The sequence below is a fragment of the Haemorhous mexicanus genome, chromosome Z (assembly GCF_027477595.1).
Source record: "Haemorhous mexicanus isolate bHaeMex1 chromosome Z, bHaeMex1.pri, whole genome shotgun sequence".
Classification (NCBI taxonomy): Eukaryota; Metazoa; Chordata; class Aves; order Passeriformes; family Fringillidae; genus Haemorhous; species Haemorhous mexicanus.
The window spans coordinates 78,840,530-78,864,466 of NC_082381.1; the positions used below are offsets into that span (position 1 = coordinate 78,840,530).

A 23,937-nucleotide genomic window follows, 5' to 3' on the forward strand; every position below is an offset into this window, starting at 1 on the left:
CATCGGGAAGAGCATTGGCAGCAGGGCAAGGGAGGAGGTGCTGCCCCTCTGCTCAGCCCAGGTGAGGCCTCGTCTGGAGCGCTGTGCCCAGCTCTGGGCTCCTCAGTAAAGAAACCACGGAGCTCCGGGAGTGGGTCTAGCAGAGAGCTACAAAGGTGATCAAGGGACTGGAACATCTCTCTTATGAGGAAGGGCTGAGAGGGCTGGGCATGTTCAGCCTCCCAGAGGGGTGACTGAGAGGGGACCTCATTAATGTCTGCCAGGGTCTGCAGGGAGGGTCAGAGCAGGGACCAGGCTCTGCTCAGAGGTGCCGAGCAGCAGGACAAGAGACAAAGGGCAGGAGCCAATGCACAGAAAGTTCCACCTGAGCATGAGGAATTTCTTTACTTTGAGAGCAATGGAGCATTGGAACAGATTTCCCAGAGAGCCTGTGGCATCTCCCTCACCAGAGTTATTTAAGAACCTTCTGGATACAATCCTGGGCCTTGTGTTCTAGGATAACCTGCTTGAGCAGGAAAGCTGGAACAGATGAACACTGTGGTCCCTTCCGACCTGACCCATTCTGTGATTCTGTTGCCTTCTGTATGTTCAGTTTCACACATTGCTCCTACAGATACGTAAGATGTGTTAAGCAGCTGCATTTTTTTTTTTAATTGGAAATTAACATTTTACCTCACAGGTATTTTACCTGTGTGCTAAGGATAGTGACTTCACATCACGCAGAGCCATCAAACTGGAGGCTCATTCCCGTGGGTAAGCACTTGCAGCATCAGGAAAACAGAAGTCAGTGCTTTCCAACCCGGGTTGCGCAGCAGACGGAGATGAGCAAGCCCTCTGTTACCCGCGGTGCGAGGTTCCCGGAGCACGGGGACCCTTTGGCGAGGCTCATTCCCGAGGCTCATTTTTCCGAGGCTCATTTTCCTGAGGCTCATTCCCGAAGCTCACTCCCAGGCTCATTCCCAGGCTCATTCCCAGACTCGCTCCCAGGCTCACTCCCGAGGGAGCCGGGCGGGGCCGTCCCTGCGCGCCGGGCGCTCGGCCGCCCCCTGCTGTTCAGTGCCAGCACCCGGCCCTGCGCTCCGCTGCCCCCTCCGCAGGCTCCTCACCTCGGGGCGCTGCTGCCGCCCAGTCCTCCCTTCCTTTTTGTGCTTAGACAACCAAGGAAAGCTTCTCGTTGCCAGCTATAGCCAGCTTGCCTAATGCATTGCAGACAGTGCCCTATGGACATGTGGCGGTGGGAGTCCCCCATGGACACGTTTAGCATCAAACGCATGGCAGAATCTGGCCTTGGAAACCTCCAGTGCTGAAGCCCAGAGGCGATCCTGCAGTGCAGCCGTTCCCCCTTGTTTGGCAGAGGAGTTTTTGTTGCATTGGCTCACAGCAGCTAGCATGCATCAGGAGGCGGGGGGACACTGGGGGCAACACAGAGGGAGGCAGCATAAGAGTTTTGGACACCTCTGCTTCCAAGGCCCCTCTGCTGGTTAGACGCTGAGAAGGAAATGTGACAAACGGGCAGATTTGTGGAGTTTAAGGAGTGACAAGAGGGAAGGGAAATGTTTCTGACAGAGATGCCTTTTGCTGAAGTCTGGGAGCTTTACACTAGGGTTGCACAGCTGGCAGATCACTATTTAAGTGCAAATGTATATCAGATGATTTGGGGTTTTCCCAACATTCAGATTTGATTTAAAAAAAAAAAAGTTAGCTTGCAATGCAACTTGCAAGTTTTTCAGTTTCCACAGATTTTGGGGGCTGGGGCACTTCTTTCTTTAATAACTGCTGCAGTTCCAACAAAACACCCAATCCCAACAAGTAGGCCTTTAAGAAATGTTTCCCAAATATTGTTAGATTGTTAGATTACCATAACATTGCAATACATGACAATAAAACAGTTTTTGGAACTATGATTATCTCTGAGAAAAAGATGGCACCTTATCAAAGGGTGATGTTCTTTTCTGGACAGGGATTTTGCATTTTGGAATATTTTCCTTGGAATTACTCTATATCAAGTGCGCTCAAAATTCAATATTTCAGTTTTACATGTCTGAAAATGAGATCTGAAATTTAAACCAGATTCTTCTTTTCCCCGTTATGACCCACTGTACAAACTGAGCAGTTATTTACTATTGCTGTAGGATCTCTTTTACCTTCAGGAGCTCATGGTTTGCTCTCTATACCTCTGCATCCATCACTGGATTGGCCAATGAACAAGGGTTTCAGCAGGAAGTGACTTTTGATGGGCAAGAGGAAGACTGTATTTCCTCTAAGCCCCCTCCACCATTTCAGCAGAAATTAAAAGCAATTAAATATTTTTAAAACTCATTGAAAAGGTGATTTGAAATACATAGCAGTAGATGATTTAAGAGCATAAAATTGGTAGAGGTTTTTCAGAATAAACATCAAGCAAGACAGACACTGATCCTAATTTCACTGTATTGGAACAAAGACATATCCATATTTGCTATCAGAAAATCACACAAAGCAACAGAATAGTTGGAGTTGCCTCTGGAGATGATCCAATCCAAGCCTCCTGCTCAGCACCGGTTGCTAAAGAAGTACAATCAGTGTTAAGTCAGATTCTGAGCATCTCCAAAGATGGAAACTCTCCAGGCAACCTGTTCCTGTGCTTGACCGCACCATTTTCTTCTTACATTTCAGTGATGGAATTTTAGTTTATGCCTACTGCCTCTTGTCCATTCCCAGGACAATACTGAGAAGAGTCTGATGTAGTCTTCTTTAATCCCCACCCACATCAGATATTTACACACACTGGTAAAGCCTTCTGAGGTCCAGGCTGAACACCTCCAGCTCTCTCAGCCTTCTCTCTCACATGGCAAATGCTCCAAGCCCTCCACCATACTGCAGCCTCCCTGGTAAATAATCCAGAACTGGATGACCTGCCCAGAACTGGGCACAGCATCCCAGATGTGTCTCACCAGGCTGAGCAGAGGGGAAGGAGCCCCTCCCCTGACCTGCTGGCAGTGTCCTGCCCAGTGGAGCCCAGGATGCTGCTGGGCTGTGCTACACAGGCCCATTGCTGGCTCATGTCCCCCTTGTCCCCAGCTCCTTCTCTGCTTTCCAGCTGACTGGGCTCCAGCCCTTGCTTTGCAGGGAGTGCAGGACTTTGTTATCCCCTTGGTCCAGATGCCTGAGGTTCCTGTCACACCATTTCTTCATTAAGGACCCTTTGAATGGTGGCACAACCCCCTGGTGGGAGTCACCCACCTGATGTCAGCGTGCTGATCAGACTTCTTCACAAATACAGACACAAGTCATTTTCCACAAGATTCCAGTTTTATCCAGTGTGAGGTTCATCTGAGTGAAAGTGGAAGGTTCATTGAACAATGATGTTAGAAGTCAGTGTTGAACAGGTAATTTGGTCATTGTACCACTGACCATACTCACTCAGCTGATCTGGAGGAAAAACACAAGTCCTTGGAGAAACAGTATCTCATTGTCCCAAGAAATGGATGAGTAAGGGAGAGAGCTGGTATCTGAGTAAGACACCTTTATTTTGTTATTTTCCACACTGAATAGTAATCAGTCCTTTCCAACCAGGAAGTCAATGTTTCCAGAAAATTGTTAACTAAAGAATCTGCTTTTGTCTGCAGCTGATTTTTTGGCCCAGTTTTCTCAGCCATCCTGGGAATCTATATTCTACAGTTAAGGTTTTGGGAAGGGCTCTGAGTCAATGCACAGACATAGGCAGCGAAACTTGCTGATGAGTATTATCAGCTACACTTTTGGATAGGAGTGAGTTAACTGGCTGCTCATAGCACTGACTACTACTGGGATTCTAGGAGATTCTTTTAAATGCTCTCATCATGATAAAAAGATATTTTCAGTAACACCCTGTAAATGGAAAAATAGGAATTCTCTTTTGAGAAAAAACCCTCACTAAAAAAAGAAGTTCCAAGCTCTCAATCTAATGTCCTTGAGCCGCACCACACCCATATCTACTGCTGCTCCAGCTCAAGGATACAAATTAGATCAGAGCTTCTGTGCACACACTCAATTGAATAATCAATTTTAGAGCAGACAGTCGTGAATGGGAATGAAGGGGACTGGACTTTTTTTACTGCTGAAATGAGTGCCAGAATAACTCACTGAGAAAGTGAAACAGCATTTCCACCGAAGAGGCATTTTAAAGGGAAACCTGGAAATGCAATTGGAGGTTGTTATTACATTAAGACCTTGGTCAGTTATTTAAGGGGCTGAGATACTTATACGTCCCTAAGGAATCGAAGTCTTTGCCAAACGAGAATATCCGGTCTTTAAAGGTTCTCTCAGTTTGTCACTAGATGTCAGCCTGCACCTTCAGGTCCCTAGCCTTCCATAACCAAGTGCTCCTCTCCACCAGCACCCCACCAGGACTCTGTAACAGAAGGAGACCAAGCACGAAAATCTTGTCAAGAATTCTGTAAGTATTGTTTTGTTTCCTTCACCAATGTTTATTTTAGTACATGAAAAGATGATTGTTACAAACAAAAAGACATGAACATTTGTAGGAAACAGAGTTTTTGACGGGTGTTGTAGTCATTATTTATGAAACCCCGGGATACTCAGTAGAATTTGTTGTTGAGCTGGAATGATCCTCTGCTGAGGCCACACACCACATGCAAACAGAGCAACTGCACCTTCTGCCAAGACCTGGTGCCCTGCCCATGCAGCACACAGCACAGATTTCATGCTGTTAGCTGGGACTCACAGCCCAGGAGAAGCAGAATTTCTCTCTGCTCATACGTTGCTAGCACAGTGCTCTTTGGCTGTGCTGGACATGCACTGATCTGCCTGCACAGCCTGGGCTGCTGGTCTGGCCTAAATCAACATTTGGCCAAGTGAGGATGCGTTGTGCCTCTTTGAAACAGCAGATCCGTGACTTACACTGGGTGGATCAGGGACTTGTGCGAGAGCTGCCCACTGATTTTATTGTCCAGTCCCTACACACTCTCAAGGTATTTTCATGTTTGGGTGATTTGCCAAATGGGAGGTTTTTATGTCTCTAGTGATCAGACAGCTGGGGTTTCCTCTGACAATGGTACACTGGCACTGTGGGCTAACTATGTGTTGTTCTGAACACCACCTGTTGTATTTACTGTGTTGTTTTCCTGGCACAAAGTTATGTCTACACTGAAATCCACAAAAGCACATGGGTCTTGCCATGCTGAGGACCACAGAGGCTGTCTTTCAGGCAGCTTGCTATCTACTGAAATTCATAGTTACACTTCAGACGCTTGGAAAGCTGTTTATTTAATGCACAAGAACAGTTAAACATCAGATAGGGAAAAATTTTCCAGCAAGTTAAGCAAGAAATTATGCTGTTCAAAAGCAAACAGTAAGAAGAGCATCTGGCTGTGAGATTCCTCCCATGTCCTTAATTTAGATACTTTCTCCTGGCCTACAGAAACATGATTATCTCTCTCTCTGAACTCTGGACTTAAGAGCTCATGATACCCTTTTCTCATACAACTGTGCAACTTTCTTCACCTGCAACACACACATTCAGGCTTTCTTCCACATCAGAAATGCAGTTTTTTGCAAATCCTTTAGCACACTAAGCTGCTTTACCAGCAAGTCTAGAAAGACTTCAGGTTCCTGGATAGCATACTGGAACTTTAATTGAATCAGGACCTGGGAGGAAGTTGACCACTGTCCTTGGGAAGGGGAGACCTAGAACCCAGATCGGGATCCAATTTCTATACTGTATTTGCTAAAAAAAAAAAGTCTTCACAATTCCTCTTTGGAGATTACACCATAACCACTGTGCTGCCAAGCAGAGTTAGAGGGCTTTTGTTGCCATTAAGATCCAGCAATAGTGAGCAACTCAGGCAACAAGGAACTGTGTCAAGCCAGAGAATATGAGCACATTCACAAAGTGACCCAGAGATACAGCCACTCCCCTGGGAGGTGGAAAAGGGGAACTGAATCTCTCAGGCTGTGGGAAATAGCTGTGACCATTAATTTAGCATTTCACAAGGAAGGGGGAAGGAACATAACCTGCACATACATTGAAGCTGGAACAGAAGCAGCACATCCAGGCAGATTCAAAGGGATGGGGGGAAGGAGTTGAGTTCACCGCCGCTTCTGACTTAGTGTGGCCTGGCACAGGGTCTTCTGTGCTGGGATGCAGAGTTGCCTCCCTCACAGGATACACACTGTGGCCAGTCCTAACAGAAATATCCCCAGTAAGCACAGAAATAAGTGCTACAGAATTAAGCAGATTTAGGCATGCTCAGGAACAGATTTCTAGGCACAAAAATTTTACTAGAAAAAACTTAAATACCTACAGATTTCCCCAGTCAACCAAGTCAGGATTCAGGAGGTTAGAGAGGCAGTTGTACAGTACTTAGATGCTCAAGTTCTTCTGTGGATATGTCTGATTTCTTCGGAGTCTTTGCATCTGTGTAAGTATGCCCATCAGCCGCCAGCTCATTTCTGCTGCTCTACTTCAGACAACTTGTAAATCAGTATCTTCCCCATTAGCAAATGCCCAAGGCTGGAAAAGTCTTTTCTGCCTTGGAAAAAAAAGATAACAACTTCTCCTTGCAAGTGGCAGAACCAGCTGCTTTCAGACCAAACAAATTTTACAACAGGAGTCACCAACATGTACAGTACACCTAGCAGAGTCTGAAAAGTGTAATTGCCACTACGGTGCAGCAGTTTTCTCTGGACAGAAATAGCAAGTTTGCTCCATGTCAGTACTTAGAGGTAACAAACAACCCTCTGCATAAATGCCTTTTTAGCAGAATCGGGCAGATGTTGGAGTTAGACTGCAAGGAAAGGATTTGGAAATAGAAAACAGTGTTGAAAATTGTGTTTAAATAATCATCTTATATGCAATACTAGGGATTACTGGAATTGTGTTCTGAAATCAAAACCAGAAATGTTGCACTTTTCTATTATTTAAAACAAATACTTTGATATTTTGATTTCAAATTGTTTTCCTCATAATAAAAAAAAAATGTAAGAAGTAGATATATAGCCTCATCAAAAAAACTTTCACAGCTTAAAAATACACTTTTTTCATCCCCCTAAAAGTTCAATTCAAATAAGCCTTAAATTATTTCCCAGGCATTTCTGTGGAACAGAGGCTGGTAAAGGCCAATCCCTGACATTCTCTAGGCTACATAAGCACTGCAGGCCCCAGGGCTGCTCCGACTAGAGGATCTGACCTGAACTTCTCTGAAACACTGGCAAAAGTCAGTGCAAACCCTCAGCAGAACTAAAGCCTTTGTGCTTGGTTTTAAGTGAACCCAGAAGTATCCCAGAGCAAGTGATTTGAAGTGGCTAGGAGTGTTTCTTTCACCCCTTTTTAAAAAATTTTATTTACAGTTGTGCTGATTTCCTGAAGTGAAATATGAACAGTCTGAAGTGCAGCAAAAATTAAGCTTGCAACCTCAGTGCCCTGGGAGAGATGCTGTCTTGCTACACATGGTCTGGGGCTGTGAGCTTTCCTTTCCCCTCAGTGGCCTAGAGAGAGGCTGGGGAACCGTATTAGGGGGTCACACCCTTCCTCCAAACCCCGGCAAAGGAACGCCCCATGAAGCTGCAAATTCCATTCTTGAGTTTGTCCTTGGCTGTCTGGGTTGCTCTGTACCCTGGCAGCAGCTGGGGGGATGGGGGTAGCTAGAAAAGCAGATCCTGCACTGATCTGGAGGGGAGCAGAGTGTTCCTTGTCCCCACTCTTTCCCAAGTCCCTAAAAGAGGGGAAAGGTGCCAAGCAGGAGCTTTGTACCCACTTGTGCTGGCTGCTCCCCTCAGGGCAGGTTTGAAATAGAAGAGAGGCTGTCTGATCCCTGAGCCCTCAGTGGAGCCCAGGAAGCAGCGATCAGTCTGGCCTGCACTGTTTACAGGGTCCTGCAGCAGGGAGAAAGCAGCTCGGCTCCCTCTCCCTGCCACAGACAAACACAGGAGGTGGGAGGGCTGCTTGCAACTCCAGCCGGAGGGAACGTGATTAAGGCCTTCCAGCCTCAGTCCACCCCAACCAGCCCCTCACTTCCCTGTGCTGCTTTGCACATCCTGCGTCCTCCCTGGCTGGAGTCCCACCACCCTCCTTAGTCCTTGTTCCCCAGCACAGGCAGAAGCACAAAAAAGCATCTCATAGAGACATCCCACCACTACCTCCTCCTAGTCCTGTTCTACAGCTCAGGGTGCATCTTCCAGACAACAACATCCATCAAGTATCTCCGAGGGCAGACAAAACCGCAAAAGAGCATCTCTCACACAGAAGTCCTCCTTTACTCATCCCTCCTCCCCTTGTCCTGACCAGGCAATCAATATCCCCAGGCCACATCTGGCACTGTGCCACCCCCCAGAGCCCCCTGCCATCTCAGCAGTGCTGCTCCATGGAGCTGGCAGGAAGCAGGTCGTAGCGGCTGCTGTACATCACCACCCCGGGCGGGTAATAGGCCACCTCTGCCTGGACGGCTGCGGCACGGGGAGCAGCAGGGACAGGGTGGACAGGCATCACAGCATGCAGGGCCTGCTCCTCCTTCTCAGGCTTGGTGGTGTCAGTGAAAGGGCGCATGGTGGTGAGGGAAGGTGAGGTGATCCTCCAGAGGAGGCTCTTCAGTGCCTTGCGGAACTCCCTGCGCATGAGGCAGTAGAGGATGGGATTGAGGCAGCTGTTGGAGTGTGCCAGGCACACGCTGATGGGGAAGAGGTACACTTGGGAGAGAAAGTATTCATTACTGAAGTGTACCACGTTGAGTTTGATGAGTATCCCCCAGGTTGTAAGTGCTTGGTTAGGGAGCCAGCACAAGAAGAAAGACAGCACCACAATGGACACTGACCTAGTCACTTTGGAGCGGCGCTTGATGCTGGGGCCACTGCAGGTGCTGCCCACGTGCTTGTCACTGATGAAGCGTACCAGGAGCAAGTAGCAGAGACTAATGACAACCAGCGGCACCAGGAAGCCCAGCAGCACCTTCTGGATGTGGTACAGACCCAGCCAGAATTGGGCATTGTTGCCTCGGCCCTCCGGGAACTTGACAAGACAGAGAACATCATCAAAGACAGTGGCAGTGGTGGAAAAAATGGCATGGGGCAGGGAAGCCAGGACAGCTGACAGCCAGATGAGGGCACAAAGCCACTTGGCAGAGCAGCAGCCACCCAGTGGGTCTCCTCGACGCTGATTCTTCAGGGCTGAAGCCACAGAGCGGTATCGAGCCACACTCATGGCAGTGAGAAAGAACACGCTGGCATACATGTTCATTGCTGTCACATAGGAGACGATCTTGCACATTGCCTTGCCAAAGAGCCAGTTGAAGTCCAGTGCGTTCTCCACTGCCCAGAATGGCAAGGTCAGCACAAACTGGAAGTCAGTCACTGCCAGGCTGGTGACAAAGAGATTGATGGAGGATTTCCTCCAGCCTTGCTTGCTTTTCATCAGGTAGAGCACCAGCAGGTTGCCCACCAGTCCCAGGGCACACACCACAGAGTACACCAGTGAAATGACAATCCGCACCACGTCAGAACTGTCCCCCTGCATCCCGTCGGCTCGCTCCAGGTTGATGGTCTTCAAGAACTGCAGGAAGGACACGTTGCTCCCGTTGTCCATCTGAACGCTCTCCAGGAAGCCCAGCGGCGTGTCCCAGGACTCCCTGTCCGCTCCTTCCCTTATGCCAGCGGCTGGCGAGCAGGCACCGCGCTCGCAGGGCTCGCCCATCCCATTCTAGGGTGGGAGAAGGGTCCGCGGGAGCTTTTTCCCCAGAGGCTGACCGACAGCGGCGGCGGTCGGGCTGCTGGGGCGGCGGCAGGACCCGGGCACGGAGCGGTGCCGGCGGTGCGGTGACACGGCGGTGCGGTGACACGGCGGTGCGGTGACACGGCGGTGCGGTGACACTGCTGGCGCCGCTCGGCTCCGCGCCGCGCTTTTATCCGCGCCGGCGGGGCGGGGCATGCGCGGTGGGCGCGGAGCTCTCCCCGGTGCTGAGCGCGGCCGCCGTGCCCCCGCGCCTCACTGCCCCCAAGGCTGCTCCAGAGGATCGCCCCCGCCCCGTCCCGTCCCGAACCGTCCCGTCCCGATCTATTCCATCCCGAACCGTCCCGTCCCGCACACCTGGCCAGGAACCCCGCGTGTGAATCAACCGGGCGCTCCCTCGGGCTCAGCGCTGCAATTGCCCGGCCAGAGGCGATGCCCTCTCGCCCCCGCTGGTGTCATGATCCCTTCCCCTTTATGATCCCCCATCTCCTGATGTGATCCCTACTCCCCCGATGTGATCTCCTCTCCCCGATGTGATCCTCCGAATCCCGACGTGATTCCCGTCCCCGATGTGCTCCCCTCCAATTAGCTCTCACAGAACCTTTCCCCTCCTGCGTGGGGACAAGTTTTAGGGATGTCGCACCTTCGCCGAGCCGCAGGGTGACCCGGAAACCACTCGCGCTTTCGCGCTTGAGAAACCTCGGCACCGAGCCGGACCGCGCCTCCCCTGAATGACCGCACTCCGGACAGGGACCCACGAACGCCCCTCCTGCTTTTGGGGCTTCGGGAGACCGCGTCTCTCCCTTATTTTAAAATGAACGGCGGACAGGGAAGCTGTAAACGCCGGCTATCTACGGCTGCAACGCTTGGGGGAAGGCGAGAGCAGCAGCCACCGCTTCCCCGGAGGAAGAGGGATCCCGCCCGCAGGGGGCCCCCCTGTCTTGCGCGGGGCCCGAAAATCCCTTCCCCACCAAGTCTGCCGCAGAAACAGACAGCAAGCGATGGGAATAGGAACTGAGGCTTTCCTTTTTCTGTTCCCCTTCTAAATAAATCAAGATAACGGCGCATTTAAAAAAAACAAATAGATTCTGAATATACCTAAGTAAAGCGCTGTGAATCAGCCATCCGGGGGAGATTTAAGGAACATTTAACAAGTTTATTATTTTTGCATTGATTTATCTAACTGAACTTCCTGCAAAGACACAGTTGTGTTCTTCGTTATCAGCAGTCCACTCATCACTTTGATTTGTATCTGCAGGGACTCTGTAAAAGTATCAGCCACATGATGGTAAGTTTTATACATCATTCATATTGCTTACAGTGAGGGTGCAACTTACTGGAATTAGCAATGCAAGGATCTGGGAAGGTTTAGTCTGCAGATTACTTTGTATAATAAATAGCTTGCTCCCAGAATGACCCAAAAAAAAAAAAAAAAAAAAAAAAGATAAAGAACTGACAGACCACATCACCCACATCACAACAGGCCTCAAAAAATGGACCACTGACATTTTTACCTGTCATGGTTTAACCCCAGCCAGCAGCTAAGCCCCTTGCAGCCACTCATTCACCCCCGCCCCCACCAGCAGAATTCGGCTGAGAATTGGAAGGGTGAAAGCTGGAAAACTCGAGGGTTGAGACAAAGAGAGTTTGATAGGGAAAGCAGAAGCCACACATGCAAGCAAAACAAACCAAGGAGTTCATTCACCACTTCCCATGGGCAGGCAGGAGTTCAGCCATCTCCAGGAGAGCAGTGCCCACCACACCTAAGTGTCACTTGGGAAGACAAATGTCATCATGCCCAACATGCCCCCTTCCCTCTTCTTCCCTCCACTTTGTATCTTGAAGGTGATGTCATGAGGAGGCATTTGGTCAGCTGGGGTCACCTTTCCTGGCTGTGTCTCCTCCCACTCTCCCAAGCACCCCCAGCTTCCCTGCCAGTGTGGCAGTGTGAGAAGCAGAAAAGGCTTTGGCTCTGTGTAAGCTCTGCTCAGCAGTAACTAAAACATCTCTGTGTTATCATCACTGTGCTCAGCACAAAGCCAAACTTCATCCCAACCAAATCCAGTAGATCTTCACAATTTTCCAAATTATGGATTTTTTCCCCTACATTTTCATACCTCTTAATCACTAACTGGGGTTACATCTGGGTGGCATTTTCAATACACAGCTTTAGGCTGCATCTCTCAGCCTGCTGAATGGCAGCAGTTTTCCAAATTCTTTCAACCAGAGGAAATCATCCTTGCAGTGAAATTCAACAACCCCATTAGTCCCATCAGTGTTGCACAGTCGACTGTAAAATAGCACATGCAGAAGACAAAGTCACTGATCCCTTAAAAAAAACAGAAGAACCATCATATAAACAAGCAATGTGAAAATGCTGAGTTTCAGCCAGACCTGCAGAGGTTCTCTAAACAGAGCAGAGGGTGAGGTGCCTCCCAGCCCACAGCAGCAATGACTGCCTTAGCACTAGAGTCAGCACTTACCCAAAACCAAACACTTGAAATAAGCAAGTTCTTGTTCAATTTTCCCTCTACTCTTAGCCCTGCTACTATCATAGCCCCCAAGGCAAAAACAATCTGTAATCAAGCCATGCAGAGACTTGATAAATTATTAGTGAGGTTGAAGTGGACTTTTTCTAGATTGAATTCTAACCTATTCTCATCATATTACTATCTTCACACCCAATTTTAAATATGTCACTGGAAAAATTGCAGCAAACATGTCTTGCATAGAATAACTTCTTCTACTATTTCTTCTGTTTGGCACATCTTGCTGATATATTGCTGAGACTGAACAGTCATAATGATTCAGAAAGGGGAAGAGGAGGAAAATAATGTCCAACCTTATATTGTTTTTTGTGTTAGTCACCCAGAGAAAGGAAAGGAATGTGAAGCTAGGTACCTCCTGGGAACACTGGTAGTGGATTTTGAACTCAGGTCTGCAAGTGTGAAATGATTGTCCAAGGTTTTTGCTCATGTTTAGACCCCAGAAAAATTCCTTTTTAGTCTTGGGTGGTTTTTCTTTTGTCATTCTTCATTTCAGAGACATTTTAGAGGGAAGTAAGGGAACTTGCAACCCCTAGATGAATAATAAAAGAAATATTTGCTGAATAATTTATTTAACACACTGCCAGAATACTGTCATAGCTGAAAAAATGTTAAAGAAAGCCATCAGCTACTTTCGAAAAGTATTGCAAAACTCATCAGATACAATCACAAGCATTATTGTTCTGGAAGAGGTTGTCTGCTTGCTCCCTATTCATTCCACCCATGCTGCCAAAGCTGTGCTGCTAACATGTAACTTTCCAGAGCCTTCTTTTTATCCAAGCGTCAGTGTAAGTGGTATTACTTACTCAAACTTTCTGAAAACTCTAGGAAGGCAAAGGCTTCAATGATACACTCTGGCAATAACGGTGAAAAAATGGCTGATTTGTGTATTTTGTTAATCTCAAACAAATCAGGCAGAGGCTTTTTTTAATACATATAGTACCATGCCAATATAATCCACAGGGCTGAGATTGCTAGTTTGCCTGCAGGCAGCATCAATCAGTGCAGTAGACTTAAAAAGGTTTTCACTTTTTCAGACCACCAACAGAAACTGCTCACTGGTTTTGAGTGTATTGTGTCAGTGTCCTGCAGGTGATTCTCAAATAACAGTAAAAATGTTTTAGTTAAATATGCCAAATAAACATTTGCTGAAATGGTAATTTTCCTACAATTTACCTTAAAGAATTCCTATAATTTTTCACTCCCTTTAAAGACCTTATACACAAACAAAAGATTTATTATAATTACAACAGTGACTGAACCAGCTGTATGCTCCTCTGAAATATTTTGGCAAGGGAGATGGTGTTCTGTTTTCAATATGAAAGGCATTTTTGTAGCTTAGAGCAGATTTTTAAAATATTGAATGTATCACTAAATACAGAAACATGGGACTATTTCTCAGGATATTTTTGTAGCAGTAAGAGATTTTAAATTTATTTTTTGTATTTGACACACTGAAGCAAAAATTAGTAATAGTAAAGCTCTAGAACAGACTTTATTAAAAAGATTTACTAGTGTGTGTGGCTTAAATGGGCTTTATGTTATTTAAATGTTGCATAATTGCAATTGAATTCTGTTTTATGAATAATTCTTTTTATGGCATCCTCTCTCAAAAAAAAAAATTCTGGATCAGGAGAAGGAAACTAGAAAACAGGAAAGGGACATTTCATGTTTGTTTAGTTTTTCAGTTCTAATTTCTGGAAAAGATATAGTCTCCTCTTAATTTTTTATGAGCTCAGGGCTACAATCTCATCCTTCTGAACAAATTCAGACAGTAACTGTTAACAGTTTTAGTCCCAGTTTCAACTGGGTTTTACAACTTTACCTTCTCCATCCTGAGAGTGAACTTGGTGTGACTTGATGTGCATCCACCATGGGAAGATTTTCATGGCAAAGATTTTCTTCTCTTAAAAGTGTAGTAGGCAATGGATACAGTTTCTCATTACAAAATGTCAGATAACACAATGATCATACCACAATTCCTGAACCACAGACATATCCTCCAGAAAGTATTATTTGGACAGAGAAACAGGTTTTAATAAAAACAGAACAAAACAAAACAAAACCCTTAAAATGCCCCAAAACCAAACAAGTAACCTCCCAAAAACATTGATTATGTTCATCATCCTCTCATAATTTATTTTCTAGACAGACTACTGAGAATATATTTTTTGGGCACTAACTTAAAAAGATAATTCAAAGTGACCTGTTGCTCCAGAAACATGCTTTTATTTGCTTAATATGGATAATACGACAAATGAGCTTATAAATTCATATGGTGCAAGCATGAAATTATAATTTTGTGAATTAGCTCACTAGTAATAAAAACCAGTCCATGTTTGAGGACTGACTAGAAATCTGAGTGGGAGCATACAAAAAAAAAATTTATGGTAAAGAATCACTGACTACTTAGAATTTGCTTCATTCTCTTACTTAAATCTGCCCACAGACATACCAGAAGTGGAATGTCAGCAAATACTTTTTTTTTTTTTTTTTCCTGCAAGAGTAACTTATGAAGTTCCAAAAATCTGTAAAGATTATAATGAAATGGAAGCTGAGAGATTCAACAGTGTCTCTGGCTCAATTACTAATAGCTGTTTTAGAGGCTGCACCTCTAATGAGAAACAGAGAATAAGACTAAAGATTAAAAAAATGTACTCACTTCTTTATAAATCTTGCAGAAAAATAATACATCAACAGTGGCAATTACCCAGCAAACTCCACAGGGTCTTTGGTATTCAGAGTAATTCTCTTTCAGTTCATCTCCCTGCCAATAGTCACAGTATCACAGAATCACAGAATAGTCTAAGCCCACCACATCATGTGTGATCCATGTTCTTACCATTTCTAGTCCAAGCAAACTGTTAAGCTGCCAGGATAGCTAACAGTCAGGTCTGGACAGTGTTTCACCTTGGATGTCACAGGAAAGGATGTGTTATACTCCAGAGGTATCTCCCCTCCCTATTGACTGCAGGAGCAGAGCAAGTGTGTCTTTTATAACTTTGTGTCTTTAAATTTTGAGCAGGGGACTCTCATTCCTAGCAAAGCAAAATTTCCCTCCATGTCTGTCTTCACATGGACTTCATTTTGTAGCAACTCTTCTATGCCAAATCATGTAATTTGTGTTTTAGTTCCTTACTCCTCAAAACCTCTGCTTTTCTGGCTCTCTGTAAACATTTCTACATACATATAAATTGCAATATATAAATTTCTTTTATGGCTGTCCTGGAAGTCTACTTAAATTTAAGAGTCCAGTACTGTTTCTGGCTTGGCAGTCCAGGATTGATTGTGTCTCTTGATTGTGACCTCTCAATAAATGTACAGGCTTTTCTGAGTGGAGCTGCACCTACTGAACTGCAACAACTTTTGCCACAAGAACACAGCTGATGTGGGGATGTATTCTTTTTCTTTTTGTAACTGAGGTTGAGAAACACTTCACTTTCTTTCAAAAAAACTTCCAAACCCTCAGGTTATTCCTTTTTGGAACAGGAAGCCACTGGGAAGACACAGTGCCATAAATTCTTTTTACTTAAAATGGCATCAGTATGTACTCACACCAGGAGAGTGCTTTCTACTTGTGCCATTGCTTCACATCTTAACTGTTTTTAGCTGGGATAGATGTAGTTTTCTCCTTAGTAGCTGGTACAGTGCTATGTTTTGGACACTGTGTCAGCTACAGCCACAGCATCCCTGAAGCAGGAACCCTACTGTCCCCCCCAGGGTATTTTCTGACACTACACCAGTGAATCATTTTTTCTGTGTATGTGCATGCTGGCATAAAGCCCAGGGAGTTATGGATGTCTCAGAGCAGATTCCCACAGCTCTCTTTCTCCACTCTGTACAACTTTTCGATTTACAAACTTTTGCATTAAAAAAAAAAATCAAATCAAAACAAAACTCATTCCCACAAACTCTCTTGAGTTTCTAAAGCTTTTAGCTCTCCACCACTTCTAGGGTTGGGGAGAATTACAGGCAACAGGAATTAAGTTTTCCTGCTGAGGAAGAAATCAAGATGGAATCCTGCAGGAAACTCCCATCAGATTCGCCTAGCAGTGAACACCTAGCTAAAGAGATTCCTGAAAATGGAAGCAAATAGTTAAGTCTCTCACAGAAGGGTTATTTTTGTGATGGCCTTCAAGAAGTATGTTAAACCAGAGAAACTGCCCATCCCTTGAACTGTCATACCTTCTTTCCACTGCTCCTAGCCTGTTCTCCTCATTTTGCAGTATTTTTCCTTTTTATTTCATTTGGTGCAGATACTTCCTTCGTCACCAACTGAATTATTTTAAAATATTAATGGCAAATTGTGCGGCTTTTTCTATGAAACAATTGTCAAGTGTTTTTTAGATGTTAAATATTATAAATATAATATCAATTTCAGATCACACTTATCTTTAAATTAATTTCAGGGAAGTACTGATAAAGAGCTAGGCAGACTATAAAACCCAGTCTCACAAAATAGCCTCATGCCCACTGTGTGACTAGACTAAGAATCCTAATGGCAAGAACACCAGAAAACCTGTCACTGTAACAGGTGAGACAATATTATTCGTGTGCGGAATATAGGCACAGAAATATTGAAAAAAAAAAACCTTGCAATTAACTAATCTTCTCTTGGCAAGTACTGTTGAATATCAAATAATCCATGCTGGATATCAAATATTCCTTTTGCATGGTCTGCGTCCTTCCACTATCTAGAAGAGACCACATGATTCCTAAATCAATTATCACTCTTATAAATATGTCAGTTTCCAGAGTTGCCTATCTGAGTCCTGGGGGAAGCCACAATTTTCACTGATTTAGAAAACCCTGGAGCTAACTCTTTTTTTGCATTTTTGTGCCCCGGAGCCTGGAGTTCACAGTTTTTACAGCTAAGGCAGTTGAACTGTGGCAGCCATTCATCTTGGGAAAAGTGAGCAGAGAAAGAAGCATCATTAAGTAGAGATTGCTATGAAAGTATACAAGAAGTCCATGGTGAGGCCAGCTTTAAGCAGGAGGCTATCAAAGCAGATGAGGAACCCAGCCCAGGTCTCAAGCACGGGACAGCATTGAAGAGTGCACCCACCTGTCGATCCTTGGCCTGGCAGTAACCATAGCAGATGCTAGATGAGGAAACTCGGCAGAGAGCACATGGCATGCACCTAAAAATGTGGATGCCAAAGTTATTTAGGAACTTTCTGTTCATAGGGAAGACATTCAGCAATAACCTCAATGTGCCAGCACATTGCTAAAACACAGAACATTCTCCTCTGATGCAGGTTAAGACTCTGAGGAGTCTTAAACTGCATCAGGGGAGGTTTAGGCTGGACAGTAGAAGAATTTTTTCACAAGGACGGATGATTAGACTTCGGCACGAACTGCCCAGGGAGATGGTGAAGTCGGCACCCCTGGAGGTGTTTAAGAAAGCCCTGGGTGTTCTACCATGGTCTAGTTGACATTTTGATATTCGGACCACAGGCTGGACTCAATGATTGCAGATGTCTTTTCTAGCCTGGCTGACTCTGTGATTCTGTCAGGAAGCCTGGAAACTGGGTGCTGGGCCCCGAGAGGCCACGGGCTAGGGGATGCTTCAGCCGGGGAAACCCCCGCAACCCCTCCCGCCGTATCAGAAATGGGGGACAACGGGTCAAACTCCCGCGTGCCTCGAACACCTTCTCCCGCGGCGGGGGAACCTCTGCCAGGGCCTGTGCGGGGCTGCGAGGCGCCTCGCCCCGGCCCCTCGGCGGAGACCACCGGCGTGACACCAGCGAGGGGACGCTGCCTTGCGCGGGCGGCCCTCTCCGCGGGCGGCCGGGCCGAACGCCCCACTCCGGCCGCGGTGGAGGGCGGAGAGGGGCGGCGGTCCCTGTTGGCGGCCTCGCCTCTCCTCCCTCCCCGCCGGCCCGGCCCGGTTCGTCCCGCCGCGTTAACCCCGGCGGCTCCGAGGCGGGGGCTCCCGGGAGCTGCTCCCTCCCCACAGCCCTCCTTCCTCCGCCGGCAGAAACCAGACACCGGGACGGCCCGCGCAGCCCTCGTGCGGAGCGGCGCCTGTGTCCGGCGGCGCCGGGAGCGGCCCGGCCATGCCGCGGCCCCGATAGGCGCCCCGCTCGCAGCTGCCCGCCCGCACCATGCCATGTGTCCCGCGGAGCCGGGCGGCACGCGTGCTCTCCCTCTGGCTCCTTGTCTTCCACGCCCAAGCGCCCTGCCTGGGCAGGGCCCCGCCGACCGGCAGCTCCCCGTTCCCCGACGGCGGGCAAGGTCAGTGGCGGCGGGCGGGACGGGACGGGACGCGGCGGGGAGCGGGTCCCACCGAGGGTGCGCTGCCAGCCGGAGCAGCGCGGCTCCGGGGCGCTGCTCGGGCGGGAGGGGCGGCGAGGCGGGCCGTGTCGGCCCCCGGAGCTGCCCGGGCGCCCTCGCAGCGCTGCCCTCGGCGCTGCCGGGACGCGCGGCTCCGCAGCCGGGGCACAGCGCTCTGGCTGCGCCTTCCTGCGGCTCCCGGGCAGAGCTTGGCTGTGTAGAGATGAAGGTATTGCTAAACCCTGCCTCTTGCGGATCTTCCCCGTTTAGAGGCACTTCTCTAAATGCCGGGATCGTTCTGTGCTGCTAAACCGAAAAAGTTTACTGTCCTGATTGTTTATTTATTTTTAAACAAGCGATCGCTTCTGTACCAAAGCAGCAGGCGCTGTGGAAGGATTGGTCTTATCAGGGTTCAACACCCGCTGTGAGTTTCTCACATTTAGTGAGGATGGTAAATTACAAATCAGATTTCATTCGCGGGAGGGGTTTCTTTGAGGCTGCCTCACAGTTGGGTTATTCTCTCCCTCTTTTTGGAGTGGGGAGTGCAACTCAGGAATTTTATTTTTTATTTTAATTTTTGCCTGTTTAAGAAAAATCATGGCTCCCAAGGGAGAAAAATTATGAGTAGTTGGAAGACTCTGCCTGGCGGTAGAAGACCCAAAAGTATATGAGGAAATTTTGCTTCCTGATGCAATCAACAGCTGTGGTGCTTTCAGGAGAGCTTGAACACAAAAGAGAAAAATTTCTGTACCCGTCAGAGAGTGTGGAAAGGAAAGGTGTTTAAATAAAGTGCCTGAAAAGTGTTTCAATAAGGTGCTTGAAGAGTGAATTTTCAAGCATCCTGAAGTTGGTTCCTGTTGGACTCGTTGAAAGTGGATGCTAGCAGCAATTATATCCCTGTGGCTGTACATAGGACAGAACAGGAATGGTTGTGTTAGCATGTAGTGGCTGCCTAATTGTTGGGCATGTGGAAATGAATGTAGAAGTAATTTAACTTTCTAGGCATGGAAGAAAGTCTTTTTCAAAAATTTGCAAATAGCATTGAGTAAAGGGGCAGTTAAGAATGTGGCTAATTTTTTACACAGGAAGGTTTCTTGCAGTGTGAGGTGTGGACTGAAATTTTTATGTGGGAGAGCCGAAATGTTCTGCTCTCTCCACATCCATAAGTGTGGTGGATGGGACAGTTGGGGCTGCCCTTGCTGGGTGCTGAAGGCCTGCTCTCTGCCGTGAGGCTTTGGAGCTTGCTCTGTTTCCTGGGTGTGATGCTTCCTCATGAGATGAGCCACACTATTTCCTATCCCAGGGAAGGGTTTGAAAAGAAGCCAGAGGGTCTGAGGGGCATGTGTACACAAACTACAAAGAGATGAAACAATGGCAAATGATGGTGTGTCACATTTTAAAGGAATTTTGCCAGGGAACATGTTATGTATTTAAAGTAACTTGTGGTTTTCCTGTCATGTGTGACAGATCATGTATGTTTTTATCCTAGTTTATTCACTTTGTGTACAGTCATTCTTAATAAGGCCATTCTCTGCCATGTGTGGCGAATTTGAATCCACAGAGGAGCAGAACACACAGAAGTGGTTTTGAATATTATCAGATGTTTTCAGTGATGTGGAATTAGTAAGGTCTGCAGGGAAGATTTCTCTGACAACTTAAACAATGCTTGGGCTCCTCAAAACGGGTGTAAAGGGCCTGAACATTGTGTGCCCAAGGGCCTGAGCAGACGCCGTGATTGCTGAGCAAAGTCGTGACTCGAGTGTGTGCTGCTCATTGCTGTATTTCGGTCTCATTCAGCACCAATGCAAGCCAGCATGCCCAGGCTGTAGTTCTGCAATGAGAAAACATTCTCTGGAGCTACACAGCCACCTTTCCTGGCCTCTAAATCCTGAACAGTGTCCACACGACAGGCAGGACTCCCCTGGCGTGGAGAGTATGCTGGGTGTCCGGGGGGGATGCTGTGACATGCCAGTGCCATGGCTTGTCAGTGGCATTTGTTCTCTCCATTTTTGTTTGCTGCTGCAAAGTTTTATGAAAACTTGTGCTGTTTTAACAGGAATTCATGTTACTTCATGAAACTAGAGGTATTTGGTGTTGAAGGATGCAGCCCTTAATTTTGAGCAGTCTGGGTTGCGTGAATTTTGTTATTTCCTAGAAGGGCAGAAAGGGATCACCAAAATTATACCTCTTGTCTGTTTTACACTCTTCTCCAGGCAGAAACTATGCTGTCTTAGGCTTAGTGTGGAGCTCAGTAAATTTTTCTGTTATAGTTAGGATTGCCTTTTACCCAACAGTCTAGGCAAAACCGTACTGATAGTGATTACTTGCAGAAATATCGTTACCCTCATCCTGTTGGACTTTTGTGTTGTAATCTTATTCCCTCTGGTCTTTTGAAGGCTTTTTAATAATTCATTTCTGCAGTATTACAGTACATTATTATTGCAGCATAATTCCCCTCTCCAGTGACTAAAGAAGTATTTAATGTGCGGATGGAAGAAGTTCAGTTTCTCTACTTTGATAATCCAATGCTACCACATTATTTCGTATCTTAATGATGCTGATGGTCCACTTTTCTTTAACCTCTATACACTAAGTGATGCTGTAGTGATGAAGTAAAAAACTTCCTTGCATAGTTTTAAATCTAAAACCACAGGTCTTTGGTCTTGCATGGAGTTCAGCAGTTAAGCCACAACAAATTAGGTTCAAGACATCAGGTACTGGCAAATCACACAGTGAAAGCAAATGAGTAAGTTTTTCCTTCACACATTTGATTTGATTATTTAATGAGTTTTGCTGAAAACCGTAGAAATGGGGCCTGGTCTTGTAGCATTCTGTGTTAGTCTGACTTTGCTAGCCATATGGAAGTCCCATGTGTGGGAAGTCCCATATCCCAATCTGGAATGTGGGACTTCCCAGAAGTCTCAAATTTAGCATCGGCAGATAAGCTGTATTTTTGGGTGTTTCTTATCTCTTCTACCTGCCTTTTTTTTTTTTTTTTCTGCTTCACTATAGAATGTGAGGAGGCTTGGGTTAGCTTCAGCTGCTAAATTATCAGGCGTCCGGCACCTTTTGTGCTGTCCACAGGCTGTGCAAACTGCAGGCAGGCATGAAGGTGTGCAGTGAGTTTCCAGTGTCTCAGTCCCCTCATGCGGACAGGGGCAGATGTCTCTCAGAACTGTGTTAGACATTATTGTCCATGTTGTCAAGACCTGGCTCTGTGAAGGCCCAAAACCCCACTGCTGTGGCTTGTCCTGCAAAGGCTTCAAGTCACTGCAGGCTTGTGTACAAAGAAATCTGTTGTGTAAGAGAATAAGCTTGCTTCTGAAGTAAAGGTGCTGCTGAAACTAGGCCAGATTTCTGATGTAGTTCTATATGTGCTGGGAGGCCGGGGATTTTATGTGTTTTGTTTTGCTTTCCTTTCAATTGGAACAGTTTCAGTGCATGTGTCTCAGGGGTCCCATGGCCTGAGGAAACGCAAGCAGCCACGTCTTAAACTGCAGCTAATGAGGGCAGCTGAGATGTGCTCCTTCCAGAAGGGGATGCATCCAGACAGCTGCCTGCTTAGGCAGGATTTTTCCTCTGTGACTTTGAAGGTACAGGCAATGGAGGAAGAAGTGCTTCTAAAAGGGTTGTCTAACTCGACCTAGCCTGGAAGCAGATGGAACAGGCTAATTGCTTTGTTAAACAGCTTAGTTAATGAATGGAGTATAGTCACTTCATGTGTGAGTGGCTAGGACTTTGGGAATGAAGAGCAACTCTGGGTAAAGAGGAACTGGATTAATGCGTGTCATCATAACTTCTTTTTAATTAAATGTGTTCAGACTGTCATTTCTTGGGTAGAATTCAAGTATCCCAGGAGATCTGGCCCTTAGGGTATGAGTTCTTATGATTGTGTTTTACATGGATTTGTGTTATTTGCATGGGGATTTTGCATTTCACAGTAATTTAAAAAAATAAAATTGGGTACAATTGGTGTTTCTTCTGTATCTTGTGTATGCTTCCCTTGTTGTAGCAGGGGACAGCAATGTCAATAATGCTCTCTTCCCTGGCTAGGTTCTGACAAGAAATAAGATTTCCAGTCTTATCCTGCTTGGAACGCCTTATACAACAGAGAACGATAACTTCATTCTCTTCAAACCCTTCTTTGAAATTCTGAAGCTGCAGCTGCAGCAGCTGTTAAAGCTGGTGCTACTGAGATGCTGTTACTACAAATAATCAATTTGTGTTCTCTTCACCTTTGTGAGTTTGCAAGGCTCTCTGTCCAATTTTAGGTGGTCAGTTTATTGGATGTGTGAAGATCACACTCCTTGATCAGAGTATTATGTGCTGGAGACCTAGGTCATGGAGGGTTCCCAGCCCTAGTGGTGTTGGGAGAGGGGGGTTGTGACAGTCAGTCTTTTATATGAATGGTGACAGAATGTTTGAACAGAAGAATGTTTAGTTTCTAAACTGAGTGTTACAATGGGAGAATAGAAAGCCCAAATAAGGAATGTATTCCATAGTAGTCTGTGCACTGCCTGTCAATAGGGTGTTGTGGTGAATTGCTCTCACTTCTGATTTTTCCTTAAAATTATGTGAGATCTGAACAGGCTAGCACTCACTGTAGTTTTGTTTTTTTTTTTTCCCCCCTTTCTCTCAGAGCAATTTGTGAAGACAGTGCCAGAATACCACGTGGTTCATCCAGCAAGAGTAGATGCAAGTGGGCATTTTCTGTCTTTTAATCTACACCATCACATGTCAAGTCTGAGGAAGAAGAGACATCTTGGAAAAAGTGAAAATGTGGTATATTACAAAATTAATCACAAGGAGAAAGATCTGTTTTTTAACTTGACTATCCACATGGGATTTCTTTCCCCTAACTATGTAGTAGAAAGGAGACGTGGCAACCACACCAGAGCGAAGATTTCAGCTCACTCAGGAGTTCCTTGCCACTTCCTTGGCACAGCGTGGCAGCCTGGCTCCGGCAATGGGACAGCAGCAATCAGCACTTGCAGTGGCCTGGTAAGTGGTGTGATCTTTACTGGTTTTTTTGGGCTATTTCTGCTGTCATTAGAGCTGAGCTGGTATGAATATGTCTGCTAAGAAACTGGATGAGCCAGTCTGATGCCTCACTAACTCAGAAAGAATGTTTAATTCTATGGATGTTGTTTGGGTTTTTTAAAGAATCAGAAAGTCAACAGGTGATGCTGAGGCCCCTTGGCATTTACGTTTAGCTAGATTTTTTTTTTTTTTTTTTTTTTGTGATCTGGACTGAAGGTTTCTGTCAGTCATACAGCTTGAAGCCATCCAAATATCGAGTCATTGCTTTGATTCCATTACTAGTTGGATTGTTTTACCAGTGCATCTGAATATGAGCTTCTGTTCTGTTCTCCTCTTGAAGAAATGTAGCTCAAGTACGCTGAAACTGCTCTGTGA

At 46.3% G+C, this 23,937-nt stretch overlaps 2 protein-coding genes and 1 long non-coding RNA gene across 3 annotated transcripts in view; 1 reads left to right on the forward strand and 2 right to left on the reverse strand.

The window, feature by feature from the left end:
• Positions 1-4,403: 4,403 nt before the first annotated feature.
• Positions 4,404-9,791, reverse strand: RXFP3 (relaxin family peptide receptor 3). Its single transcript, XM_059836691.1, has one exon. It carries the CDS (start codon positions 9,662-9,664, stop codon positions 8,327-8,329), a length of 1,338 nt encoding a protein of 445 aa, XP_059692674.1. The 5' UTR covers positions 9,665-9,791; the 3' UTR covers positions 4,404-8,326.
• A 1,044-nt stretch (positions 9,792-10,835) lies between these two features.
• LOC132341920 (uncharacterized) lies at positions 10,836-14,454 on the reverse strand. The gene is made up of 3 exons (XR_009490349.1): positions 14,072-14,454; positions 12,602-12,778; positions 10,836-11,990 (listed from the first exon to the last, which is right to left on the reverse strand). It is a non-coding gene; the product is annotated as an uncharacterized LOC132341920 (long non-coding RNA).
• Positions 14,455-18,267: 3,813 nt separating this feature from the next.
• Positions 18,268-23,937, forward strand: part of ADAMTS12 (ADAM metallopeptidase with thrombospondin type 1 motif 12) — a 147,680-nt gene continuing 142,010 nt past the window's right edge. Inside the window, exons 1-2 of the mRNA XM_059874058.1 lie at positions 18,268-18,483; positions 23,162-23,523. Coding sequence (XP_059730041.1) covers positions 18,354-18,483; positions 23,162-23,523 — 492 coding nt within the window. The 5' untranslated portion in view covers positions 18,268-18,353. The remainder of the gene's footprint in view (positions 18,484-23,161; positions 23,524-23,937) is intronic.

Bases quoted from the DNA above. Each gene is read 5' to 3' on its own strand.
- RXFP3 (XM_059836691.1), bottom strand. From the start codon at position 9,664: ATGGGCGAGCCCTGCGAGCGCGGTGCCTGCTCGCCAGCCGCTGGCATA.